At 46.0% G+C, this 27,048-nt stretch overlaps 1 protein-coding gene across 1 annotated transcript in view; it reads left to right on the top strand.

Moving 5' to 3' along the window:
- Positions 1–514: 514 nt before the first annotated feature.
- LIN52 (lin-52 DREAM MuvB core complex component) overlaps positions 515–27,048 on the top strand; it is a 71,581-nt gene continuing 45,047 nt past the window's right edge. The window contains exons 1-5 of the mRNA XM_038765938.1: positions 515–594; positions 5,254–5,328; positions 7,126–7,163; positions 11,385–11,451; positions 15,029–15,112. Of these exons, the coding sequence (XP_038621866.1) occupies positions 576–594; positions 5,254–5,328; positions 7,126–7,163; positions 11,385–11,451; positions 15,029–15,112 (283 nt within the window). The 5' untranslated portion in view covers positions 515–575. The remainder of the gene's footprint in view (positions 595–5,253; positions 5,329–7,125; positions 7,164–11,384; positions 11,452–15,028; positions 15,113–27,048) is intronic.

Here is a 27,048-nt window from a genome sequence, read left to right as displayed (position 1 = left end):
GTGACTTTGGGCAAGTCACTTCACTTCTCTGGGCCTCAGTTCCCTCATCTGTAAAACGGGGATGGAGACTGTGAGCCCCACGTGGGACAACCTGAACACCTTGTAACCTCCCCAGCGCTTAGAACGGTGCTTTGCACGTAGTAAGTGCTTAATAAATGCCATTATTATTATTATTATTGTGGAGAGCCCCGCACAAAACGCTCGGGAGGGTACGCTCCAACAGAGTTGGACTGTGAGCCCACTGTTGGGTAGGGACTGTCTCTATATGTTGCCAACTTCTACTTCCCAAGCGCTTAGTACAGTGCTTTGCACACAGTAAGCGCTCAATAAATACCATTGATTGATTGATTGTGACTCCCAGGCCCGTGCCCCAACCCCACGCAGCAGACAAACGGCAGCAAACCTCGTGACTCCCAGGCGTGGCTCGCCCGGAGGGGCGTGCCTTCCGGCGCGCGTTGCCACGACGACGGGGGGCGGGGCTTTCCGGATGCGTTGCCGTGACGACGGGGGGCGTGCCCGGCCGGGTTTCCCGCCATCGGCGCCGGTTGGCGCGGTCACGTGAGCGGGCGGCGAAGATGGCGACTCCCCCGAACGGTAGGCGGCCGCGCGGTCCTGCCGCCCCCCGTCCTCCCGGCTACTTATTGAGCGCCTCCTCCCTGCCCGGCGCCGTACTGAGCGCCCCCCCCCACCCCTCCCCGCGCGGCCGGGCGCTGTACTGAGCGCCCGGGGGGGAGTCCAGTACAGCCCCGGCCATCGCGGGGAGGCCCCACTTGGGGACCCCCTGCCTTTTTATTTCTTCCTGAGCTCTTAATAAGAATAACAATAATCAATCAATCGTATTTGTTGAGCGCTTACTGTGCGCAGAGCACTGTACTAAGCGCTTAGTCATAATAATGGCATTTATTGGGCGCTTACTAGGTGCTAACCACTGTTCTAGGCGCTTGGGGGGGATACAAGGTGATCGCATAATAATAATAATAACAGTATTTATTGAGCGCTTACTCGGTGCTAATCACTGCTCTAAGCGCTGGGGGGGATACAAGGTGATCGCATAATAATAATAATAATAATGGTATTTATTGAGCGCTTACTAGGTGCTAACCACTGTTCTAAGTGCTGGGGAGGGGGATACAAGGTGATCGCATAATAATAATAATAATAATAATAATAATATCTATTGAGCGCTTACTAGGTGCTAACCACTGTACTAAGTGCTGGGGAGGGGGATACAAGGTGATCGCATAATAATAATAATAATAATAATAATAATAATAATGGCATTTATTGAGCGCTTACTAGGTGTTAACCACTGTTCTAAGCGCTTGGGGGGATACAAGGTGATCGAATAATAATAATAATAATAATAATAATGGTATTTATTGAGCGCTTACTAGGTGCTAGCCACTGTTCTAAGCGCTGGGGGGGGGTACAAGGTGATCGCATAATAATAATAATAATAATAATAATAATGGCATTTATTGAGCGCTTACTAGGTGCTATCCACTGTTCTAAGCGCTTGGGGGGATACAAGATGATCGCATAATAATAGCAATAATAATAATAATAATAATGGCATTTATTGAGCACTTGCTACGTGCTAACCACTGTTCTAAGCTGGGGGGGATACAAGGTGATCGCGTAATAATAATAATAATAATAGTATTTATTGAGCGCTTACTAGGTGTTAACCACTGTTCTAAGCGCTTGGGAGGGATACAAGGTGATCGCATAATAATAATAATAATAATGATGGCATTTATTGAGCGCTTACTAGGTGCTAACCACTGTTCTAAGCGCGGAGGGGGATACCAGGTGATCACATAATAATAATAATACTAATAATACTACTAATAATAATGACATTTATTGAGCACTTACTAAGTGCTAGCCACTGTTCTAAGCGCTGGGGAGGATACAAGGGGATCACATAATAATAATAATAATAATAATAATAAATATAATGGCATTTATTGAGCGCTTACTAGGTGCTAACCACTGTTCTAAGCGCTGGGGGTGATACAAGGTGATCACGTAATAGTAATAATAATAGCATTTATTGAGCGCTTACCAAGTGCTAACCACTGTTCTGAGCGCTCGGGGGGGATACAAGGTGATCGCATAATAATAATAATAATAATGGTATTTATTGAGCGCTTACTAGATGCTATCCACTGTTCTAAGCGCTTGGGGGGGATACAAGGTGATTTCATAATAATAATAATAATAGTATTTATTGAGCGCTTACTAGGTGCTAATCGCTGTTCTAAGCGCTCGGGGGGGATACAAGGTGATCGCATAATAATAATAATAATAATAATAATGGCATTTATTGAGCGCTTACTAGGTGCTAACCACTGTTCTAAGCGCCCGGGGGAGATACAAGGTGATTGAATAATAATAATAATAATAATGGTATTTATTGAGCACTTATTAGGTGCTATCCACTGTTCTAAGCGCTTGGGGGGGATAGAATGTGATCGCATAATAATAATAATAATAATAATAATAATGGTATTTATTGAGCGCTTACTAGGTGCTATCCACTGTTCTAAGCACTCGGGGGGGATACAAGTTGATTGCATAATAATATTAATAGTAATAATAATAGTGGCATTTATTGAGCACTTACTAGGTGCTAACCACTGTTCTAAGCGCTCGGGGGGATACAAGGTGATCGAATAATAATAATAATGGCATTTATTGAGCGCTTCCTAGGTGCTAACCACTGTTCCAAGGGCTGGGGGGGTTACAAGTTGATTGCATAATAATAATAATAATAATATCTATTGAGCGCTTACTAGGTGCTAACCACTGTACTAAGTGCTGGGGAGGGGGATACGAGGTGATCGCATAATAATAATAATAATAATAATAATGGCATTTATTGAGCGCTTACTAGGTGTTAACCACTGTTCTAAGCGCTTGGGGGGATACAAGGTGATCGCATCATAATAATAATAATAATAATAATAATAATGGTATTTATTGAGCGCTTACTAGGTGCTAGCCACTGTTCTAAAGCGCTGGGGGGGGTACAAGGTGATCGCATAATAATAATATTAATAATAATAATAATGGCATTTATTGAGCACTTACTAGGTGCTATCCACTGTTCTAAGCGCTTGGGGTTATAAGGTGATCGCATAATAATAATAATGGCATTTATTGAGCGTTTACTAGGTGTTAACCACTGTACTAAGCGCTGGGGGGGTACAAGGTGATTGCATAATAATAATAATAATGGTATTTGTTGAGCGCTTACTAGGTGCTATCCACTGTTCTAAGCGCTTGGGGGTTATAAGGTGATCGCATGATAATAATAATAATGGCATTTATTGAACGCTTACTAGGTGTTAACCACTGTTCTAAGCGCTTGGGGGGATACAAGGTGATCGCATAATAATAATAATAATAATAATAATAATAATAATGGCATTTATTGAGCGCTTACTAGGTGCTAACCACTGTTCTAAGTGCTCGGGGGGGGATACAAGGTGATCGCGTAATAATAATAATAATAATAATAGTATTTATTGAGCGCTTGCTAGGTGCTATCCACTGTTCTGAGCGCTTGGGGGGGATACAAGGTGATCACATAATAATAATAATAATAGTATTTATTGAACGCTTGCTAGGTGCTAACCACTGTTCTAAGCGCTCGGGAGGGATACAAGGTGATTGCGTAATAATAATAATAATAATGGCATTTATTGAGCGCTTACTAGGTGCTAACCACTGTTCTAAGCGCTGGGGGGGGATACAAGGTGATTGCATAATAATATTAATAATAATGGCATTTATTGAGCGCTTACTAGGTGCTAACCACTGTTCTAAGCGCTGGGGGGGATACAAGGTGATCATACTAATAATAATAATGACATTTATTGAGCACTTACTAGGTGCTAACCACTGTTCAAAGCGCTCGGGAGGGATACAAGTTGATTGCGTAATAATAATAATAATGGCATTTATTGAGCGCTTACTGTCTGCAGAGCACTGTACTAAGCGCTTGAAATGCCAGCATTCTTATTATTCTGGGATCTTTTTTTTTTCGATGGCATTTATCAAGCACTTACTGTGTGCAGAGCAGTGTGCTAAGCGCTTGAAATGCCAGCATTCTTATTACTCCGGGATTTTTTTTTTTGATGGCATTTATTAAGTGCTTACTGTGTGCAGAGCACTGTACTAAGCGCTTGAAATGCCAGCATTCTTATTATTCTGGGATCTTTTTTTTTTCGATGGCATTTATCAAGCACTTACTGTGTGCAGAGCACTGTACTAAGCGTTTGAAATGCCAGCATTCTTATTATTCCGGGATCTTTTTTTTTTTCAATGGCATTTATTAAGCGCTTACTGTGTGCAGAGCACTGGACTAAGCGCTTGAAATGCCAGCATTCTTATTATTCCGGGATTTTTTTCGATGGCATTTATTAAGTGCTTACTGTGTGCAGAGCACTGTACTAAGCGCTTGAAATGCCAGCATTCCTATTATTCCAGGATTTTTTTGTTTGATGGCATTTATTAAGCGCTTACTGTGTGCAGAGCACTGTACTAAGCGCTTGAAATGCCAGCATTCTTCTTATTGCAGGATTTTTTTTTCGATGGCATTTGTTAAGCGCTTACTGTGTGCAGAGCACTGTACTAAGCACTTGAAATGCCAGCACTCTTATTATTCTGGGCTTTTTTTTTTTGGATGGCATTTATTAAGCACTTACTGTGTGCAGAGCACTGGACTAAGCGCTTGAAATGCCAACATTCTTATTATTCCGGGATTTTTTTGTTGTTTTTGATGGCATTTATTAAGCGCTTACTGTGTGCAGAGCACTGTACTAAGCGCTTGAAATGCCAGCATTCTTATTATTCCGGGATTTTTTTTGATGACATTTATTAAGCGCTTATTATTCCGGGATTTTCTTTTTCGATGGCATTTGTTAAGCGCTTACTGTGTGCAGAGCACTGTACTAAGCGCTTGAAATGCCAGCATTCTTATTATTCCGGGATTTTTTTCGATGGCATTTATTAAGCGCTTACTGTGTGCAGAGCACTGTACTAAGCGCTTGAAATGCCAGCATTCTTATTCCAGGATTTTTTTTGATGGCATTTATTAAGCACTTACTGTGTGCTAAGCGCTTGAAATTCCAGCACTGTTATTATTCCGGGATTTTTTTTTTTTATGGCATTTATTAAGCGCTTACTACATACTAAGCGCTGTCCCGTCCCTGACTCGCTGACGGTTCCTCGTCTCGTCCTCAGGCCCCGACTTGGAGACGTCCCTGCTGAGCTTCGAGAAGCTGGACCGCGCCTCCCCGGACCTGTGGCCCGAGCAGCGTGAGTGACCGCCGTCCCCGCCGTTCGCGGGCGCTTACTATGTGCCGGGCACCGTACTGAGCGCCGGAGTCGATACGAGCCCTTTAGAAGTCTCCCCCTTTTAGACTGGGAGCCCACTGTTGGGTAGGGACTGTCTCTAGATGTTGCCAATTTGTACTTCCCAAGCGCTTAGTACAGTGCTCTGCACATAGTAAGCGCTCAATAAGTACGATTGATGATGATGATGTTGATACGAGCCCTTTAGAACCTCACAAGATGCACTTTGTGCGGTATTTGCTAAGCGCTTACTATGTGCCGGGCACCGTACTGAGCGCCGGAGTCGATACGAGCCCTTTAGAAGCTCACAAGGTAATAATAATAATAATGATGATGGTATTTGTTAAGCGCTTACTACGTGCCAAGCACTGTTCTAAGCGCTGGGGGGGTACAAGGTGATCAGGTTGTCCCACGTGGGGCTCAAAGTCATCATGCCAATTTTTCAGGTGAGGAAACTGAGGCACAAAGATTCGGTAGTTATGTTTTATTAATAATAATGATGGTATTTGTTAAGCGCTTACTATGTGCCGGGCACCGTACTGAGCGCCGGAGTCGATACGAGCCCTTTGGAGGCTCGGAAGATGTATTTCTTTTCTAATCCCGGCGTTTATCTAATCTCTAATTAGGAGCAGAGCGGGATTAGAACCCAGGACTGCCTAGCGGCTAGGGCCCCGGCTTGGGAGTCAGAAGGACCTGGGTTCGAATTCCGGCTCCGCCCCTAATCTGCTGCGTGACCTTGGGCGAGTCACTCAGCTCCTCTGCGCCTCGGTGTCCTCAATTGTAAAACGGGAATCTGCACACAGTAAGCGCTCAATAAATACGATTGATTGATTGGGAATCAATGGCCTGTTCTTCCCCCGACTTAGACTGTGAGCCCCACGCGGGACAGGGACTGCGGCCGGCCGAATTAACTAGAGAAGCAGCCCGGCTCCGAGGAAAGAGCCCGGGCTTTGGAGTCCGAGGTCGTGGGTTCGAATTCTGGCCCCGACACTTGTCAGCTGGGTGACTTGGTGCAAGTCACTTCACTTCTCTGGGCCTCAGTTCCCTCGTCTGTGAAAATGGGGATTAAGACCGTGAGCCCCCCGTGGGCCAACCTGATCGCCTTGTAGCCTCCCCAGCACTTAGGACAGTGCTTGGCACATAGTAAGCGCTTAATAAATGCCATCGTTATTATTATTCTCTGGGCCTCAGTTCCTTCATCTGGAAAATGGGGATGAAGATCGTGAGCCCCCCGTGGGACAACCTGATCGCCTTGTAACCTCCCCAGCGCTTAGGACAGTGCTTGGCACATAGTAAGCGCTTAATAAATGCCATCGTCATTATTATTATTATTCTCTGGGCCTCAGTTCCCTCATCTGGAAAATGGGGATGAAGATGGTGAGCCCCCCCCCCCCCCCCCCCCCGTGGAACAACCTGACATAGTAAATGCTTAATAAATGCCATCATTATTATTATTATTATTATTATTCTCTGGGTCTCAGTTCCCTCATCTGGAAAATGGGGATGAAGACTGTGAGCCCCCCGTGGGACAACCTGATCACCTTGTAACCTCCCCAGCGCTTAGGACAGTGCTCTGCACACAGTAAGCGCTCACTAAATACGACTGATTGATTGATTGACGTGGCGTCCACTTGGAAGGTCTCATTTGCGGTGGGTACAACCGTTCCTTCGGCCAAGCACTTAGTACAGTGCTCTGCACTCAGTCAGTGCTCAATAAGTACGACTGGATGGATGAATGAATGAATTCTCTCTCTTTTGCAGTGCCAGGAGTGGCTGAATTTGCGGCTTCCTTCAAAAGCGTAAGTGAGCCATTGTGCCTCTCTCTTTTCCCCACTTTTGGGGAGGGACCGTCTCTATATGTTGCCAACTTGTCCTTCCCAAGCGCTTAGTACAGTGCTCTGCACACGGTAAGCGCTCAATAAATACGATTGATTGATGGATTGATTTTCCCTCGAGGGGTGGGCGTCGAATTCAAATCGGACGGTCGTTAACGGTATTTATTGAGCACTCAGCGTGTGCAGAACGGCGCGCTAAGCCGTCAGGAGAGTTCGGCAGAGGCGCGTCCCCCTCCCGCAACGAGCTGACAGACTAGATGGGGAGACGGGCATTAATCCAAATCAATCAATCAATCGTATTTATTGAGCGCTTACTGTGTGCAGAGCACTGGACTAAGCGCTTGGGAAGTACAAGTTGGCAACATATGAATAATAAATGACATATAATAAATAGTAAGTGCCAAGGGAGGGATGAATAAAGGGAGCAATCAGGGGGGAGAAGAGGAAAGACTGTGAGCCCGCTGTTGGGTAGGGACTGCCTCTATGTGTTGCTGACTTGTCCTTCCCAAGCGCTTAGTACAGTGCCCTGCACACAGTAAGCGCTCAATAAATGCGATTGATTGATTGATTGATTGATTGAAAGGAGGGCTTAGTCAGGGAAGGCCTCTGCGAGGAGACGGGCCTTCAGTAAGGCCGGAAATTCGGGGGCAACGTTCATACAGCCCTGCACACGGCGCTCAATAAATACGATCGAATGAATGAATAAGACCGCAAGCTCGCTGTGGGCAGGGAACGTATCCGTTTACTATACCGTCCCCTTCCTAGCGCTCAGTACAGGGTTTTGCACACCGTAAGTGCTCAATAAATACGATGGAATCAATCAATCAATCGTATTTATTGAGCGCTTACTGTGTGCAGAGCACTGGACTAAGCGCTTGGGAAGTACATGCTGGCAACGTATAGAGACAGTCCCTACCCAACAGTGGGCTCACAGTCTAGAAGGGCGAGACAGAGAACAAAATCAAACATACTAACAAAAGAAAATAAATAGAATAAATAATAGAATAGGTATGTACAAGTAAAATAAATAGAGTAATAGATATGTACTAACATGTATACATATATAAAGGTGTATGTATATATATATATATGTATATGTAACGAGATAAATAGAATAGATAGGTACAAGTAAAATAGAGTAATAAATATGTACAGACATGTATACATATATACAGGTGTATATATGGAACGAGATAAATAGAATAGATAGGTACAAGTAAAATAAATAAATAAATAGAGTAATAAATATGTACAAACATGTATACATATATACAGGATATGAATTCAAAGAGCTGCACCTTATTGCCCCTCGAGATACCAGAGCTTGGTCAGTGGGACTTTTTAAAATGGCAGTGTCGGTAAAATAAAATAAATAGAATAAATAATAGAATAGATATGTACAAGTAAAATAAATAAATAGAGTAATAAATATGTACAAACATATACATATATACAGGTATATATATGGAGCGAGATAAATAGAATAGATAGGTACAAGTAAAATAAATAAATAAAAAGAGTAACAAATATGTACAAACATATATATATATATATATATATATGCAGGATATGAATTCAAAGAGCTGCACCTTATTGCCCCTCGAGATACCAGAGCTTGGTCAGTGGGACTTTTTAAAATGGCAGTGTCGGTAAAATAAATAGGATAAATAGAATAGATATGTACAAGTAAAATAAATAAATAAATAAGCAGAGTAATAAATATGTACAAACATATATACATATATACAGGTATCTATATATGGAACGAGATAAATAGAATAGATAGGTACAAGTAAAATAAATAAATAAATAGAGTAATAAATATGTACAAACACATATACAGGATATGAATTCAAAGAGCTGCGCCTTATTGCCCCTCGAGATACCAGAGCTTGGTCAGTGGGACTTTTTAAAATGGCAGTGTCGGTAAAATAAAATAAATAGAATAAATAATAGAATAGATATGTACAAGTAAAATAAATAAATAAATAAACAGAGTAATGAATATGTACAGACATATGTACATATATACAGGTATCTATATATGGAACGAGATAAATAGAATAGATAGGTACAAGTAAAATAATACAAGCATATATACAGGTGTATATATATATGGAATGAGATAAATAGAATAGATAGGTACAAGTAAAATAAATAAATAAATAGAGTAATAAATATGTACAAACATATATACATATATACAGGATATGAATTCAAAGAGCTGCACCTTACGGACCCTCGAGATACCAGAGCTTGGTCAGTGGGACTTTTCAAAATGGCAGTGTCGGTAAAATAAAATAAATAGAATAAATGATAGAATAGATATGTACAAGTAAAATAAATAAATAAATAAACAGAGTAATAAATACTTACAAACATATATACATATATACTGGTGTATATATATGGAACGAGATACGTCTGTCGGATATGAATTCAAAGAGCTGCACCTCAAGATACCAGAGCTTGGTCAGTGGGACTCTTTAAAATGGCAGTGTCGGTAGACGGAGTCCCCTCCCTAGTGACATTTCAGCTTTTCAATCAATCAATCAATCAATCAATCAATCAATCAATCGTATTTATTGAGCGCTTACCTTGCAAGGGGAACAAACGAACCAGGAATTCGTAGTTTCACAGGCCGTAGAATCGAAAGCGGGGGCCCCTTCATTTTCTCCTTTCAAGTCCGAGGACTTGTTGTGCCCTCTGAGTCTTTGATCCTTTTGGAGGGTGAAACTTGCTGATCGTCTCAGATAAGATCCCTCTGCCAAAGGCTGCGGATTCGATCGGCGGTCTGCCTTTTTTAATTTTCTGCTGTTCCAGACTCTGCCCCTTCAGAGCACGTTACTGTTGAACAGACTCCTCCCGCCCTTACTTGGGTCGCCAAAACTTGTCAAAGATCAATCAATCAATCGATCGTGTTTATTGAGCGCTTACTGTGTGCAGAGCCCTGGACTAAGCGCTTGGGAAGTCCAAGTTGGCAACATACAGAGACGGTCCCTACCCAACAGCGGGCTCACAGTCTAAAGATGAGCCGCTCGATTTCCTCTCGTAGATGCCAGTCGACCACTAGATGTTTCCCAAAGGCTAATATATAATAATACTAGAATAATAATAACGGCATTTATTAAGCGCTTACTATGTGCAAAGCACTGTTCTAAGCGCTGGGAAGGTTACAAGGTGATGAGGTTGTCCCACAGGGGACTCACAGTCTTCATCCCCATTTTACAGATGAGGTCACTGAGGCCCAGAGAAGTGAAGTGACTTGCCCAAAGTCACCCAGCTGACAATGGGCAGAGCTGGGATTTGAACCCATGACCTCTGACTCCAAAGCCCGGGCTCTGTCCACTGAGCCATGCTGCTTCTCCTAATACTACTACCACTACTAATAATGATGATGATGGCATTTGCTAAGCGCTTACTATGTGCAAAGCACTGTTCTAAGCACTGGGGGGATACAAGGTGATCAGGTTGTCCCACATGGGGCTCACGGTCTTAATCCCCATTTTACAGGTGAGGTAACTGAGGTAAATTCATTCATTCATTCATTTATTGAGCACTTACTTCATTCATTCAATCATTTATTGAGCGCTTCATTCATTCATTCAGCTGTATTTATTGAGCACTTACCGTGTGCAGAGCACCGTGCTAAGCGCTTGGGAAGTCCAAGTTGGCAACATAGAGAGACGGTCCCTTCCCAACAGCGGGCTCATAGGCTAGAAGGGGGAGACAGATGACAAAACGAAACATATTAACAAAATAAAATAAGTAGAATAAATATGTACAAGTAAAATAAATCAATGAATAGAGCAATAAATCCGTACAAACATATATACGTATATACAGGTGCTGTGGGGAAGGGAAGGAGGTAAGGTGGGGGGGATGGAGAGAGGGAGGAGGGGGCTCAGTCTGGGAAGGCCTCCTGGAGGAGGTGAGCTCTCAGTAGGGCCGTACTGTGTGCAGAGCACTGTACTAAGCACTTGGGAAGTACAAGTTGGCAATATAAATATATAGTTATAAGGTAAATATATCTGAAACAACCCGGCTGGTAACTCCCAGGATGTATGGCATCCTCTTTTTAAAAAAAAATTAGGAGGAACAGGGCCTGTTTTGCTTGCGCGTATAATCTACTTCAAACTTCCCGGATCTGAATGATTTTTTTTGTTGTTGTTGGTCTTCTTTCAGCCCATCACCACATCCCCGCCCAAATGGATGGCTGAACTGGAGCACGATGATATCGACATGTTAAAAGGTACGTTAAAGACGCCAATCGCCGGCAGCCGAACCGATGCCCAAATCCTACCTCAGGCTTCATTTATTTCTGTCCGTGTCCGTCAGCTCGTTGGGGGCAGGGAGTGCGTCCGTCTGTTGTATCGTACTCTGCAGACGGTAAGCGCTCAATAAGTACGATGGACTGACTTGGTAAGAAAATATGAAAATCGGTAATGATAAGAGTAATGTTGGTATTTGTTAAGCGCTTACTATTTTTTTTTATTAATGGTATTTATTAAGCACTTACTATGTGCCAAGCACTGTTCTAAGCGCTGGGGAGGTTACAGGGTGATCAGGTTGTCCCACGGGGGGCTCGCAGTAATCATCCCCATTTTGCAGATGAGGTCACTGAGGCTCAGAGAAGTGAAGTGGCTTGCCCAAGGTCACACAGCAGACGTGGCGGAGCTGGGATTCGAACCCATGACCTCGGACTCCAAAGCCTGGGCTCTTTCCACTGAGCCACGCTGCTTCAACTACTATGTGCTAAGCACTGGGGTAGATACAAGGTGATCAGGTTGTCCCACGGGGGGCTCACAATCTCCATCCCCATTTTCCGGATGAGGGAACTGAGGCCCGGAGAAGTGAAGCGACTTGCCCAAAGTCACCCAGCTAAGGGGCGGGGTCAGGATTTGAACCCATGACCTCAGACTCCAAAGCCCGGGCTCTTTCCACCGAGCCACGCTGCTTCCCCTGATGAGGATGATGCCCGTTGGAGAGTTCTCCTTTGGAGATTTTAAAGATAAGAGTTTGCCATAGCGGCAGCACAAACCGAGAGGAACTTTAATTCAATCAATCAATCAATCAATTGTATTTATTGAGCGCTTACTGTGTGCAGAGCACTGGACTAAGCGCTTGGGAAGGACAAGTTGGCAACATCTAGAGACGGTCCCTACCCAACAGCGGGCTCACAGTCTAGAAGGGGGAGACAGAGAACAGAACCAAACATATTAACAAAATAAAAGAAATAGAATACATATGTACAATCGGTCAATCAATCAATCAATCGTATTTATTGAGCGCTTACTGTGTGCAGAGCACTGGACTAAGCGCTTGGGAAGTACAAGTTGGCAACATATTGAGACAGTCCCTACCCAACAGCGGGCTCACAGTCCAAAAGGGGCAGACAGAGAACAAAACCAAACATACTAACAAAATAAAAGAAATAGAATAGATAGGTACAAGTAAAATAAATCAATAAATAGAGTAATAAATCCATACAAACATATATCCATATATACAGGTGCTGTGGGGAAGGGAAGGAGGTAAGGCGGGGGGTGGAGAGGGGACGGAGGGGGACCGAATTCATTCATTCGTATTTATTGAGCCCTTACGGTGTGCGGAGCATCGCGCTAAACACTTGGGAGAGGACAGTGTAGCGCTAAACAGACTCGTTTCCCGCCCACAGCGAGCTTACAGTCTAGACCGGGGGAGACAGGCATCAGTAGAAATAAATGACAGATACGGACAGACTGTGAGCCCACTGTTGGGTAGGGACCGTCTCTATATGTTGCCAACTTGTACTTCCCAAGCGCTTAGTACAGTGCTCTGCACACAGTAAGCGCTCAATAAATACGATTGATTGATTGATTGATTCTTCGGGGCTGGGAGGCGGCGGGGTTGAATAAAGGAGCAAGTCGAGGTGACGCAGGAGGGGATGGGAAAAGAGAAAGAGAGGTGCTTAAGCAGTGTATCCAAGACCCTTAGAGGACGGATGGATCGAGGCTTAGATTTTGTCGAAAGTGCCAGATCTGGTCGCTGACTTTGGTGGGATCGGCGGGAAAACGCTTCAATCAATCAATCAATCAATCAATCGTATTTATTGAGCGCTTACTGTGTGCAGAGCACCGTACTAAGTGCTTGGGAAGTCCAAGTTGGTAACATCTAGAGACAGTCCCTACCCAGCAGTGGGCTCACAGTCTAGAAGGGGGAGACAGAGAACAAAACCAAACATATTAACAGAATAAAATAAATAGAATCGATATGTACAAGTAAAATAAATCAATAAATAGAGTAACAAATATGTACAAACATATATAGATATATACAGGTGCTGTGGGGAGGGGAAGGAGGTAAGGCGGGGGGATGGAGAGGGAGAGAAGGGGGAGAGGAAGGAGGGGGCTCAGTCTGGGAAGGCCTCCTGGAGGAGGTGAGCTCTCAGTTTTCCAACGTCTCCCTCGTTCTCAATCAATCAGTCAATCAATCAATCATATTTATTGAGTGCTTACTATGTGCAGAGCACTGTGCTAAGCGCTTGGGAAGTCCAAGTTGGCAACATATAGAGACGGTCCCTACCCAACAGTGGGCTCACAGTCTGAAAGGGGGAGACAGAACAAAACCAAAGTAGTAGGCGCTTACCAGATCCCGTTGTTATTATTGTTAGGAGATGTCAGTGGCAGTCACGGAGCTCGTGGTCCCTCTTCAGGATCTCTCTAACACTCTATAAGATCCCCAGCTTTTTAAAATTCATTCAGTCAGTCGTATTTATTGAGCGCTTACTGTGTGCAGAGCTTCAGTCAGTCAGCACTGGACTAAGCGCTTGGGAAGTCCAAGTCGGCAACATCTAGAGACGGCCCCTACCCGGCAGCGGGCTCCCGGTCTAGAAGGGGGAGACAGGCAACACAACAAAACACGTGGACAGGTGTCAAGTCATCAGGAAATAGAATTAAAAGCTAAATGCACGTCATTAACAGAATCAATCAATCAATCGTATTTATTGAGCGCTTACTGTGTGCAGAGCACTGTACTAAGCGCTTGGGAAGTCCAAGTTGGCAACATGTAGAGACAGTCCCTACCCAACAGTGGGCTCACAGTCTAAAAGACTCTAAATGGAAGAGTAAATATGGACCTGTATATATGTATGTACATATTTATTACTCTATTTATTTATTTATTTTACCTGTATATATCTATTCTATTTATTTTATTTTGTTAGTATGTTTGGTTTTGTTCTCTGTCTCCCCCTTTTAGACTGTGAGCCCACTGTTGGGTAGGGACCGTCTCTATATGTTGCCAACTTGGACTTCCCAAGCGCTTAGTACAGTGCTGTGCACACAGTAAGCTCTCAATAAATACGATTGATGATGATAAATCAGTATGAACATATATACAGGTGCTGTGGGGAGGGGAAGGAGGTAGGGCCGGGGGGACGGCCCATCCCGCGCCCTCCGCTCCTCCGCCGCCGCTCAGCTCCTCACCGGACCTCGTCCTCGCCCAGCCCGGAATGCCCTCCCTCCGCACGTCCACCACGCTAGCCCCTTTCCGAGCCCTACTGAGCGCTCACCTCCTCCAGGAAGCCTTCCCAGGCCGAGCCCCCCCTTCATTCGGAAATCCCCTCATCCGGGTTTCCGTAGCAGCTAAAGCGGGCGTCTCGGAGGAGCGTGTCTCGCTCTTCCGACAAGAGAGGACCGCTCAACACAGCGGAGCCGGGAAACGTACCGGACGCCGTCCGAGACTAAGTGGCTCGCGTGACCCGCCCTCGGCGAGACAGAGAACCGTCTCGGTCGAGGCGGGGGGAGGAGCGGAGCGGGATTCGAACCCGGCGCTGCTTGTGTTTTCAGAGCTGGGCAGCCTGACGACAGCTAACCTGATGGAAAAGGTTCGAGGCCTGCAGAACCTGGCTTACCAACTGGGCCTGGATGAGTGTGAGTATCCGGAAGCGGCCTCCCCTCTTCGCCTTTCCCGGCCGCCGGGGCGGTCTCCCGTTCCCGTCGGCGCTTAGAACAGTGCTTGGCGCGTAGTACGCGCTCAACAGGTGCCGTCATTGGCGTTGTTAGCGTGTGCGGGCTGCTCGTCTACCGCGGGGAAGAAGCGGCGGGGCGTGATGGCGCTGGCTTCCCCAGCGCATAACAAACATTATTATTAGTCCTAATAATTATCAGGATGAGAAGCAGCGTGGTTCAGTGGAAAGAGCCCGGGCTTGGGAGTGAGAGGTCATGGGTTCAAATCCCGGCTCCGCCGACTGTCAGCCGCGTGACGTTGGGCAAGTCACTTCACTTCTCTGGGCCTCAGCGACCTCATCTGGAAAATGGGGGTGAAGACTGTGAGCCCGTTGTTGAGTAGGGACCGTCTCGAAATGTTGCCAACTTGCACTTCCCAAGCGCTTAGTCCAGTGCTCTGCACACAGCGCTCAATACATACAATTGAATGAATGAATGAATCAGAAAAATGGGGATGAAGACTGTGAGCCTGCTGTTGGGTAGGGACCTTCTCTAAATGTTGCCAGCTTGTACTTCCCAAGTGCTTAGTCCAGTGCTCTGCACACAGTCAGCGCTTAATAAATACAATTGAATGAATGAATGAATCTGGAAAATGGGGATGAAGACTGTGAGCCCGCTGTTGGGTAGGGACCATCTCTGTATGTTGCCAACTTGCACTTCCCAAGCGCTTAGTACAGTGCTCTGCACACAGTAATCAATCAATCAATCAATCGTATTTATGTAAGCGCTCTGCACACAGTAAGCGATCAATCAATCAATCATATTTATGTAAGCGCCTAATAAATACAATTGAATGAATGAATCTGGAAATTGGGGATGAAGACTGTGAGCCTGCTGTTGGGTAGGGACCGTCTCTAAATGTTGCCAACTTGGACTTCCCAAGCGCTTAGTACAGTGCTCTGCACACAGTAAGCGTTCAATAAATACAATTGAATGAGTGAATGAATCTGGAAAATGGGGATGAAGACTGGGAGCCCGTTGTTGGGTAGGGACCGTCTCTAAATGTTGCCAACTTATACAGTCCGGTGCTGTGCACACAGTAAGCGCTCAATAAATACGCTTGAATGAATGAATGAATGAATGAAAAGACTGTGATCCCCATGTGGGACAACCTGATGGCCTTGTATCCTCCCCAGCGCTTAGAACAGTGCTTTGCACGTAGTAAGCGCTTAACAAATGCCAGCATTATTATCACTATCACTATTACTGTTATTACTTTCCTCTACTTCAAGAAGCCAGGGTTTAGAATTGCCACCCTGTATTATTGACCTACGTGTTCTTTGGAGTTTGGAAGAAATGAGAAGAGACAAAATTTAGAAATAAAAACAGAGAATCCCAAACCCGGCGGGAGATCGGAGATCTGTTGCCTTCAGGCAAAATTTAGAAATGAGAACAGAGAATCCCGAACCCGGCGGGAGATCGGAGATCTATTGCCTTCAGCCAAAATTTAGAAATGAGGACAGAGAATCCCAAACCCGGCGGGAGATCGGAGATCTATTGCCTTCAGACGAAATTTAGAAATGAGGACAGAGAATCCCAAACCCGGTGGGAGATCGGAGATCTATTGCCTTCAGACAAAATTTAGAAATGAGAACAGAGAATCCCAAACCCGGCGGGAGATCGGAGATCTATTGCCTTCAGACAAAATTTAGAAATGAGGACAGAGAATCCCGAACCCGGCGGGAGATCGGAGATCTATTGCCTTCAGGCAAAATTTAGAAATGGGAACAGAGAATCCCAAACCCGGCGGGAGATCGGAGATCTATTGCCTTCAGCCAAAATTTAGAAATGAGAACAGAGAATCCCAAACCCGCCGGGAGATCGGAGATCTATTGCCTTCAGACAAAATTTAGAAATGAGGACAGAGAATCCCAAACCCGCCGGGAGATCGGAGATCTATTGCCTTCAGGCAAAATTTAGAAATGGGAACAGAGAATCCCAAACCCGGCGGGAGATCGGAGATCTATTGCCTTCAGCCAAAATTTAGAAATGAGGACAGAGAATCCCAAACCCGGCGGGAGATCGGAGATCTGTTGCTTTCAGACAAAATTGAACTAAACTAGCTGGAATAGAGAGGATTCATTATTTTTTTTGGCCGCTAATTTGGCCGAAAATTCAGCCGTCTTCCAGTTTCTCTATAAATGCTCAACAGGGGCACAGACCGATCGGGCGTTTTCCTTAAAACGTCCCGGTATTGGACAGACGGCGCTTTCTATTTAGAAACCGTTCTATCTGCCCGCATCCCATTCTTTGTCCTGCCTCCGTTTTCTGTTCCGTGGCATATTTGCATGAAAATATGTTCTTTTTGGATTATTAATCTGCTCCGAGAATGGGCTCCTCGCTTGACCCCTTAATATGACCGGGAAAGGTCTTCATCCTCTTTCCAGCATTAATTGAAACGACGACAAGATAAGCGGTAGGAGCTGACGAATCCCCAGGGGCCGGTGGCGATCTCGTTTTCGCGCCGACATTTCTGCCGAGGAAACCTTCCCTTGAGGTTCGAGTGCGTTCCGGGCTCTGGGCCTCACTTCCCCCATCTGGAAAATGGGGATGATGACTGGGAGCCCTACGGGGGGCAACCTGATCCCCCTGTAACCTCTCCAGCGCTTAGAACAGTGCTCGGCACATAGCGAGCACCCAACAGACGCCGTTATTAGTATAATCGCGCGCTCCGGACTCTTCCTAAATCCCCCAGAAATGCCGTTATTAGTATAATCTGGCGCTCCGGACTCTTCCTAAATCCCCCAGAAATGCTGTTATTATTATAATCGCGCGCTCCGGACTCTTCCCAAATCCCCCAGTGGGATCGTTTCGGGAGAAACTTTTCCGATCCAGTGCCTGTAGATGGCATTCTAAGTCTGGCTGTGGCGTATTTTGCCTTAATAGATTTCCAACTTCTTCCCTGGGTTGATGAGCTATAGGCGGGGGGAAAGAGAAGCAGCGTGGCTCAGTGGAAAGAGCACGAGCTTTGGAGTCAGAGGTCATGGGTTCGAATTCCGGCTCCGCCACCTGTCAGCTGGGTGACTTTGGGTCAGTCGCTTCACTTCTCTGGGCCTCAGTTCCCTCATCTGGAAAATGGGGATGAAGACTGTGAGCCCCCCGTGGGACAACCTGGTCACCTTGTAACCTTCCCAGCGCTTAGAACAGTGCTTTGCACATAGTAAGCACTTAATAAATCCCATTATTATTTAGAGAAGCAGCATGGCTCAGTGGAAAGAGCCAGGGCTTTGGAGTCAGAGGTCATGGGTTTGAATCCCGGCTCCGCCACTTGTCAGCTGTGTGACTTTGGGTCAGTCGCTTCACTTCTCTGGGCCTCAGTTCCCTCATCTGGAAAATGGGGATTAAGACTGTGAGCCCCCCCGGTGGGGCAACCCAATCACCTTGTAACCTCCCCAGCGCTTAGAACAGTGCTTTACACATAGTAAGCACTTAATAAATGCTATCATCATCATCATGATGACCAACTTCTTCTCTGGGCCCTTTTCCCAACTTCCCGAATGCCTGCCGAGTACGTCTCTGACCTTAATATTCATTCATTAATTCATCCGATCGTATTTATTGAGGGCTTACTGTGTGCAGAGCACTGGACTAAGCGCTTGGGAAGTACAAATTGGCAACATATAGAGACGGTCCCACCCAACAACGGGCTCACAGTCTAAACATATATGTACATATGTTTGTACATATTTATTACTCTATTTATTTTACTTGTACATATCTATTCTATTTATTTTGTTAATATGTTTGGTTTTGTTCTCTGTCTCCCCCTTCTAGACTGTGAGCCCACTGTTGGGTAGGGACTGACTCTATAGGTTGCCAACTTGTACTTCCCAAGCGCTTAGTCCAGTGCTCTGCACACAGTAAGCGCTCAATAAATACGATTGTTTGATTGATTGTCTCCCCTTTCTAGACTGTGAGCCCACTGTTGGGTAGGGACTGTCTCTATATGTTGCCAGCTTGTACTTCCCAAGCGCTTAGTCCAGTGCTCTGCACACAGTAAGCGCTCAATAAATACTATTGATTGATTGATTGATTAAACCTTATCTGGAACCAGCGTCCGTTCGACGGACGCTAGAATGCTTCTTGGCGTCTCACGTTTGGAGCAGCGTGGCCCAGTGGGTAGACCCCGGATCTGGGAATCAAAAGGACCCGCGTCTTAATCCCGGCTCGGCCATGGGTTCGACCTGGGCCTCAGTTTCTTCCTTCTCACCTAAGAGAAGCAGCGTGGCTCAGGGAAAGAGCCTGGCCTTTGGAGTCAGAGGTCAGGGGTTCAAATCCCGGCGCCGCCAGTTGTCAGCTGGGGGACTTTGGGTCCGTTCTTATGGTTTCAGGAGCCGATTTTCTCTTTTGTCTCCTCGTCTCTCCTTTCCTGTGAAGCTTTACTTGAAAAGAGCAGTCCTTTCTTAATAACAGAAAGCATATGTTGTCATTGTTGCTCTTATTTTTGGCAAGTCTGTCCCACAGTTCGAGAATGAAAAATTGCCAGTGTGCACTGCAGCCGCTACCGGCTCAGAAACTCGGAAGTTTTGACATTTTCCTAGCTATTCTTCGTTAGGGTTAATTAATCATTCGGTGGTGTCTAACCTGGTGGAAAAGGTTCGAGGCCTGCAGAACCTGGCTTACCAACTGGGCCTGGACGAGTGTGAGTATCCGGAAGCTCCCCGCGGCCCCGGCCGGACCGTGTGCGGGCTCACAGTCATCATCATTATCATCATCAATCGTATTTATTGAGCGCTTACTGTGTGCAGAGCACTGTACTAAGCGCTTGGGAAGTACAAATTGGCAACATATAGAGACAGTCCCTACCCAACAGTGGGCTCACAGCCTAGGAGGGGGAGACAGACAACAAAACATATTAACAAAATAAAATACATAAGACTCGCCCAAGGTCACCCGGGAGACAGGTGGCGGAGCGGGGATTCGAACCCACGGCCTCGGGCTCGCTTGTCCCATGAGGTCACGCCCCAAATCGGATGGGCGACGGAGAATTTTCCGCAGGAAGGTTATTTTCGGAGACTTTCTTGGGTGACGGTGCCCTGACTTGATGCTCGATGGGAGAATTTTCCACAGGAAGGTTATTTTCGGGGACTTTCTTGGGTGACGGTGCCCTGACTTGATGCTCGATGGGAGAATTTTCCGCTGGAGGGTTATTTTTGGAGACTTTCTTGGGTGACGGTGCCCTGACTTGATGCTCAATAGGAGAATTTTCCGCAGGAAGGTTATTTTCGGAGACTTTTTTGGGTGACGGTGCCCTGACCTGATGCTCGATAGGAGAATTTTCCGCAGGAAGGTTATTTTCGGAGACTCTCTCTGCTCCCTGGAGAATCAACCAGTCGGTCGGTCCGCCAAGTTGGGTTCCCGTTCGTGATCTGGTCAGTTTCCAGCGGCGTAAACTTGCACCCGTAACATTTCCGTATCACGCCCCAGCATGTGGGACGTCGAGTCGGAGGACGGTCGGGTCGTTTGGTCCTTTTCGAGGAATAAAGTTGTGGAACCAAGTTCCAGAGCCAAGTTGCGCTAGGGATTGCAATCCAACGGCCAGAGGTGATGAGTGACAACAACAGAGAAGCGGTGTGGCCCAGTGGCAAGTGCCCGGGCTTGGGAATCCGAGGTCTTGGGTTCTAATTCCGGCTCCGCCGCTTGTCTGCCTCCTCTGCGCCTCAGTTACCCCATCTGTCAAATGGGGTCGAAGACCGTGAACCGCATTTGGGACAGGGACTGTGTCCAATCTGATGATCCTGTGCTCGACACATAGTAAGCGCTTAACGTATATATGTTATATATGTATATATGTTTGTACATATTTATTACTCTATGTATTTATTTATTTTACTTGTACCTATCTATTCTATTTATTTTGTTAGTATGTTTGGTTTTGTTCTTTGTCTCCCCCTTTTAGACTGTGAGCCCACTGTTGGGAAGGGACCGTCTCTATATGTTGCCAACTTGTACTTCCCAAGCGCTTAGTACAGTGCTCCGCACACAGTAAGCGCTCAATAAATACGATTGATTGATTGATTAACAAATACCATTATTATTGATGGGACATAGAGCCAGTCTTTGTAGCCATCTCTCTCTCCGAGGATCCGTGGGCCTTTCTTCTCCTTTCCAAATGCACCCGTCGAAGCGACTCCATGGACACATCTCTCCCAGAACGCCCCGCCTCCGTCCGCCGGCGTTCCGGTAGTGGATCTTGCATTTTCCCGGTCCGAATCTGGAAGCGGTTTCTCATTTCCTTCCTAACAAGTACCATCATTATTATTATTGATGGGACATTGAGCCAGTCTTTGTAGCCATCCCTCTCTCTCCAAGGATCCGTGGGCCTTTCTTCTCCTTTCCAAATGCCTCGTCCGTCGAAGCGACTCCGTGGACGCATCTGTCCCAGAACACCCCGTCTCCATCCGCCGGCATTCCGGTGGTGGATCCGGCGTTTTCCCGGTCCGAATCTGGAAGCGGTTTCTCGTTTCCTTCCTATCAAATACCATCATTATTATTATTAAAGGGGGGAGACGGGCATTACTATAAATAGATAAACCACGGCTATGTCCACCCTCTGTCCTGGAATGCCTTCCCCCTTCATATCCTAAGGACCACCACTCTGGAATGCTTTCCCCCTTCATATCCTGCGGACCCCCACTCTTCGGAGTTATCCTAAAAGACTTATCTCCTCCGTCTTCCCGGACTAAGCTCTCATTTCTCCTACTCACCCTCCCTCCTGCGAGGCTCACACACACGTTTGTGTCCTCTTTCAGCCCCACTGCCCTTGGGTACGTATCTTTACTCCGCTCGTTTCCCCCGACAGCATTTAATCCCAAAGTCTGCGTCCCCTTTCCGGACCGTGAGCTCCACGTGGGTGGAGAGCTACCCAATCCATTGTTTTCTACTCTTCCAAACTTTTAGCACGGCGCTCGGCACCCTGTAAGCGCTCAATCCCTACACTCGAGATGCATTTCCAACCCCGCCTAACCGAGGGTCAGATTTCAGAGCCTCGTTGTGGAGGGAAGCAAGGCGTGGAGACTACTTGCCTAAAACTCCCGTCTTATTCCAGGAAGGAGCGTAAAGAAACCGCCTTTCATGTCACTTTGGGTGTCCTTTGTCCGGCTTTGCGTCGGGAAGCCGGCCTCGTTTCCAAGTTGAGAACCGTCAACTTCCACGCCGCCCATGAGGTATACGTTTTCCGTTGTTCGTCGAGGTTTTGGAAGCGTGTGGTCCGGTTCCTCTTTTTCTCTGCGGTGAGGCTGTTCGCTTCCAGCCGGACCGGTGGAAGAAATGACCGGCCCTGGGATTTACTGCGGATTGGTAAATCAGCGGTATTTATTGAGCGCTTACTTTGTGCGCAGGCACGTTTGGGAGAGTACACCATCCACAGTACACAGCTGACAATCCCAGCTCCACCGATGGTCAGCTGTGTGACTTTGGGCAAGTCACTTAACTTTTAGACTGTGAGCCCACTGTTGGGCAGGGACTGTCTCTATATGTTGCCAATTTGTACTTCCCAAGTGCTTAGTACAGTGCTCTGCACATAGTAAGCGCTCAATAAATACGATTGATTGATTGATTGATTAACTTCCCTGTACCTCAGTTACCTCATCGGTAAAATGGGGATTAAGACTGTCAGTTACCTCATCTGTAAAATGAGGTAAAATTAAGACTGTCAGCCCCCCTGGGGACAACCTGATCACCTTGTAACCTCCCCAGCGCTTAGAACAGTGCTTTGCACATAGTAAACGCTTAATAAATACCATTATTAGTAGTAGTAGTATTACAATGTAACAGACAAATTCAGACTGTGAGCCCCCGGGGGACAACCTGATCACCTTGTATCCTCCCCAGCGCTTAGAGCAGTGCTTTGCACATAGTAAACGCTTAATAAATGCCATTATTAGTAGTAGTAGTATTACAATGTAGCAGACAAATTAAGACTGTGAGCCCCCGGGGGACAACCTGATCACCTTGTATCCTCCCCAGCGCTTAGAGCAGTGCTTTGCACATAGTAAACGCTTAATAAATGCCATTATTAGTAGTAGTAGTATTACAATGTAGCAGACAAATTAAGACTGTGAGCCCCCGGGGGACAACCTGATCACCTTGTAACCTCCCCAGCGCTTAGAACAGTGCTTTGCACATAGTAAACGCTTAATAAATGCCATTATTATTAGTATTATTACAATGTAACAGACACATTTCCTGCCCGCAGCGAGCGTGCCGTCTTGTATACAACAATAGGACTCAGTAACTTAAAAATGGATTTTGGGGGTAGTCAGCTTAGTTTGCCTTTGGTCTTTTCTCCGTGAGTTCCTACCGGACGCGGGGAAGATTCAGAAGTGAAGGACGTGATCCCTGCCCTCACGAAGCCTTCCCTGACTGAGTCTCCTCTCCCACTCCCTTAATTGAGAAAGGTTTATTACTCTAATCAATCAATCGTATCTATTGAGCGCTTACTGTGTGCAGAGCACTGTACTAAGCGCTTGGGAAGTACAAGTCGGCAACACAGAGAGACAGTCCCTACCCAACAGTGGGCTCACAGTCTAAAAGGGGGAGACAGAGACCAAAACCAAACGTACTAACAAAATAAAATAAATAGAATAGATATGTACAAGTAAAATAGAGTAATAAATACGTACATACATATATACAGTATATATATATATATATATATATATATACTCTAAGAGGAGAGAAACAAGAGAAGCCTTTAAGATTTCAGAGTTCAGCCTTCCGAAGTACCGAATCAGCGCTCCTTTGGACTATTTGCACATTTCAAAGGAAACTGAAATCATTTAATTGCCCTCAGACTTTCTAGGCTTGCGGCCAAAACAAAGGGAAACAAGCCTTCTGTCCGTTTCTCGGTATCTGTGAAGCGCTTACCATGTGCCAGGCACTGTACTAAGCGCTGGGGTAGATGCAGACTCCCTTCTGCTCCTTCATTCAACCCCCTTCCCACCCCCACAGCACATAGGTACGGGATGGTGCCTCGAACGGCACGCTATATATATATATATATATATATATGTATATGTATATATATATATATACACACATATATATATAATTTATTTATTTATTTTACTTGTACATATTTATTCTATTTATTTTATTTGGTTTATATGTTCTGTTTTGTTGTCTATCTCCCCCCTTCTAGACTGTGAGCCTGCTGTTGGGTAGGGACCATCTCTATCTGTTGCCAGCTTGTACTTCCCAAGCGCTTAGTACAGTGCTCCGCACCCAGTAAGCGCTCAATAAATACGATTGAATGAATAGGTATAAATTGCAATATATTTATTCGTCTATTTATTTAGACTCTAGACCGTGAGTTCGTTGGGGGCAGGAATGTGTTTGTTGTTACGTTGTCCTCTCCCAAGCACTTCGTACAGCGCTCTGCACAGGGAAAGCACTCAATAAATGCAGTTGAATGAATGAACGAATTGTCCGTCCCAAGCGCTTAGTACAGTGCTCCGCACGCAGTCGGCGCTCAGTAAATACGATCGGATGAATGAGTGAAAGAAGCCTCCGGGCTCCCGAGGAAGACAAGCAGACGTAAATCGACGAACGTACTCGAATCGGGAGGGTGAGAATAGGCGTCGAATTTATTTAGAAATTAAATAGGAAGGGGCATAAGAGTGTAACCTGAGGAGGCTTAATTAAGGATGGCTTCCTTGTAGTAGTAATAATGATAATTGTGGTATTTGTTAAGCGCTTATTTTTTTTTAATGGCATTTATTAAGCGCTTACTACGTGCAAAGCACTGTTCTGAGCGCTTGGGAGGATACAAGGTGATCGGGTTGTCCCACGGGGGGCTCCCAGTCTTCATCCTCGTTTTACAGATGAGGGAACTGAGGCACAGAGAAGTTAAGTGACTTGCCCAAGGTCACACAGCTGACAGTTGGGCTTATTATATGGCAGGAATTGTACTAAGGACTGGGGGGAGGTGGATACGGACAAATTTGGTGGGACCCAAACCCTGCCGCTCGCGGGGCTCCCAGTCCTAATCGCCATTTTACCGACGAGATGAGTGAGGCACAGTGAATCGATCAGTCGTATTTATTGAGCGCTTACTGTGTGCGGAGCACTGGACTAAGAGAAGTGACCTGCCCAAGGTCACACAGCAGCCGAGTGGCGGAGCCGGGATTAGAACCCAGGGCCTTCTGACTCGCAGGGTAGAAGAGGCGGCGACTGTTTGCCTAATCGGGCATTTCACCTGGCGGCGCAGTCGACGTCCAGTGCTCGCCTAATGGAGCGTTGCCTTCGGCCCTTCAATCAATCAATCAATCAATCAATCGTATTTATTGAGCGCTTACTGTGTGCAGAGCACTGGACTAAGCGCTTGGGAAGTACAAGTTGGCACATATAGAGATGGTCCCTACCCAACAGCGGGCTCCCAGTCTAGAAGGGGGAGACAGAACGAAACCAAACATATAAACAAAATAAAATAAATAGAATACATATGTACAAGTAAAATAAATCAATAAATAGAGTAATAAATATGTACAAACATATATAGATATATACAGGTGCTGTGGGGAAGGGAAGGAGGTAAGACGGGGGGATGGAGAGGGGGACGAGGGGGAGAGGAAGGATGGGGCTCAGTCTGGGAAGGCCTCCTGGAGGAGGTGAGCTCTCAGTTCTCCGACTCCCTCGTTCTCAGTCAGTCAATCAGTCATATTTATTGAGCGCTTACTGTGTACAGAGCACTGTACTAAGCGCTTGGGAAGTACAACTTGGCAACGTATACATATGTATATATGTTTGTACATATTTATTACCTTATTTATTTATTTATTTATTTTACTTGTACATATCTGTTCTATTTATTTTATTTTGTTAGTATGTTTGGTTTTGTTCTCTGTCTCCCCCTTTTAGACTGTGAGCCCACTGTTGGGTAGGGACCGTCTCTAGATGTTGCCAACTTGGACTTCCCAAGCGCTTAGTACAGTGCTCTGCACATAGTAAGCGCTCAATAAATACGATTGATGATGATGATGATATACAGATCCAGACACCCAACGAACACAATCAGCCCAGTTCACTCTTGAAAAACAAATTATTTTTTTTCCCCCCTCTGTCCTGAGCGTAACCGTCCGGAGACCAAAGAAGCCTCAAATTCCACCTGCCCCGCGTGGCTCCGTTTTCTCGTTTTCCACGCCCGGTAAAAGATCAGTCAATCAATCAATCGTATTTATTGAGCGCTTACTGTGTGCAGAGCACTGGACTAAGCGCTTGGGAAGTCCAAGTTGGCGACATAGGCCCCGCGCCTGTGGAAAATGGCCGGGGGAGACGGGAAAACCACCTTTTTCCCGCTATCGCCCGCCGCGATTTGGCTTGTTCTCCGACGGGATCCCTCCGTGGGCGCTTCCCAGAGGATAGGCCGAAAAGAAAGCCGAGAAAAACGAGCACGGCAGCGAATTGGCTAATTTTTGACACGCATTTAGGAGACCAGTACAGCCTGAGGAGTCACGACCTCAAGTCCCCATCAGGTCCGTCGGATCGGGGCCCCGGTTGGGAAATGAAGAAGGTACCGGGGAAGTTTTAATTGTACCTGTATGATTTATCCCCAGTCAGCTCTTTAATTTCTCCTGGCTGTCTGAGGTTTCCGCCGGGCTGTAAATTTCCCCAACTTTTTCATTATCCGCAATTTCTTTATGACTCGTGAATCGGAGCGGAGAGAGAGTGGGGATTTACAGCAGAGATAAACACGTCCATAAAGCCTGTATCCGTGTCAGGAATTGTACCGCTGTCAGGTTTTACAGGCCGTCTCCCGGGAAAGGACCGGGCCCCGGGGCTCAGCCGCCCGGAGGGAGGCCGCCGCCGTGATTTGCGGGAATCCACCGGGATAGGCAGGTTGGCAGCGGGATTGAGCCTGG

The sequence above is a fragment of the Tachyglossus aculeatus genome, chromosome 23, assembly GCF_015852505.1.
Source record: "Tachyglossus aculeatus isolate mTacAcu1 chromosome 23, mTacAcu1.pri, whole genome shotgun sequence".
NCBI classification, from domain to species: Eukaryota; Metazoa; Chordata; class Mammalia; order Monotremata; family Tachyglossidae; genus Tachyglossus; species Tachyglossus aculeatus.
The sequence above is the reverse complement of the archived record's forward strand: the minus strand, read 5'-3'. Positions and strand labels throughout refer to the sequence as shown.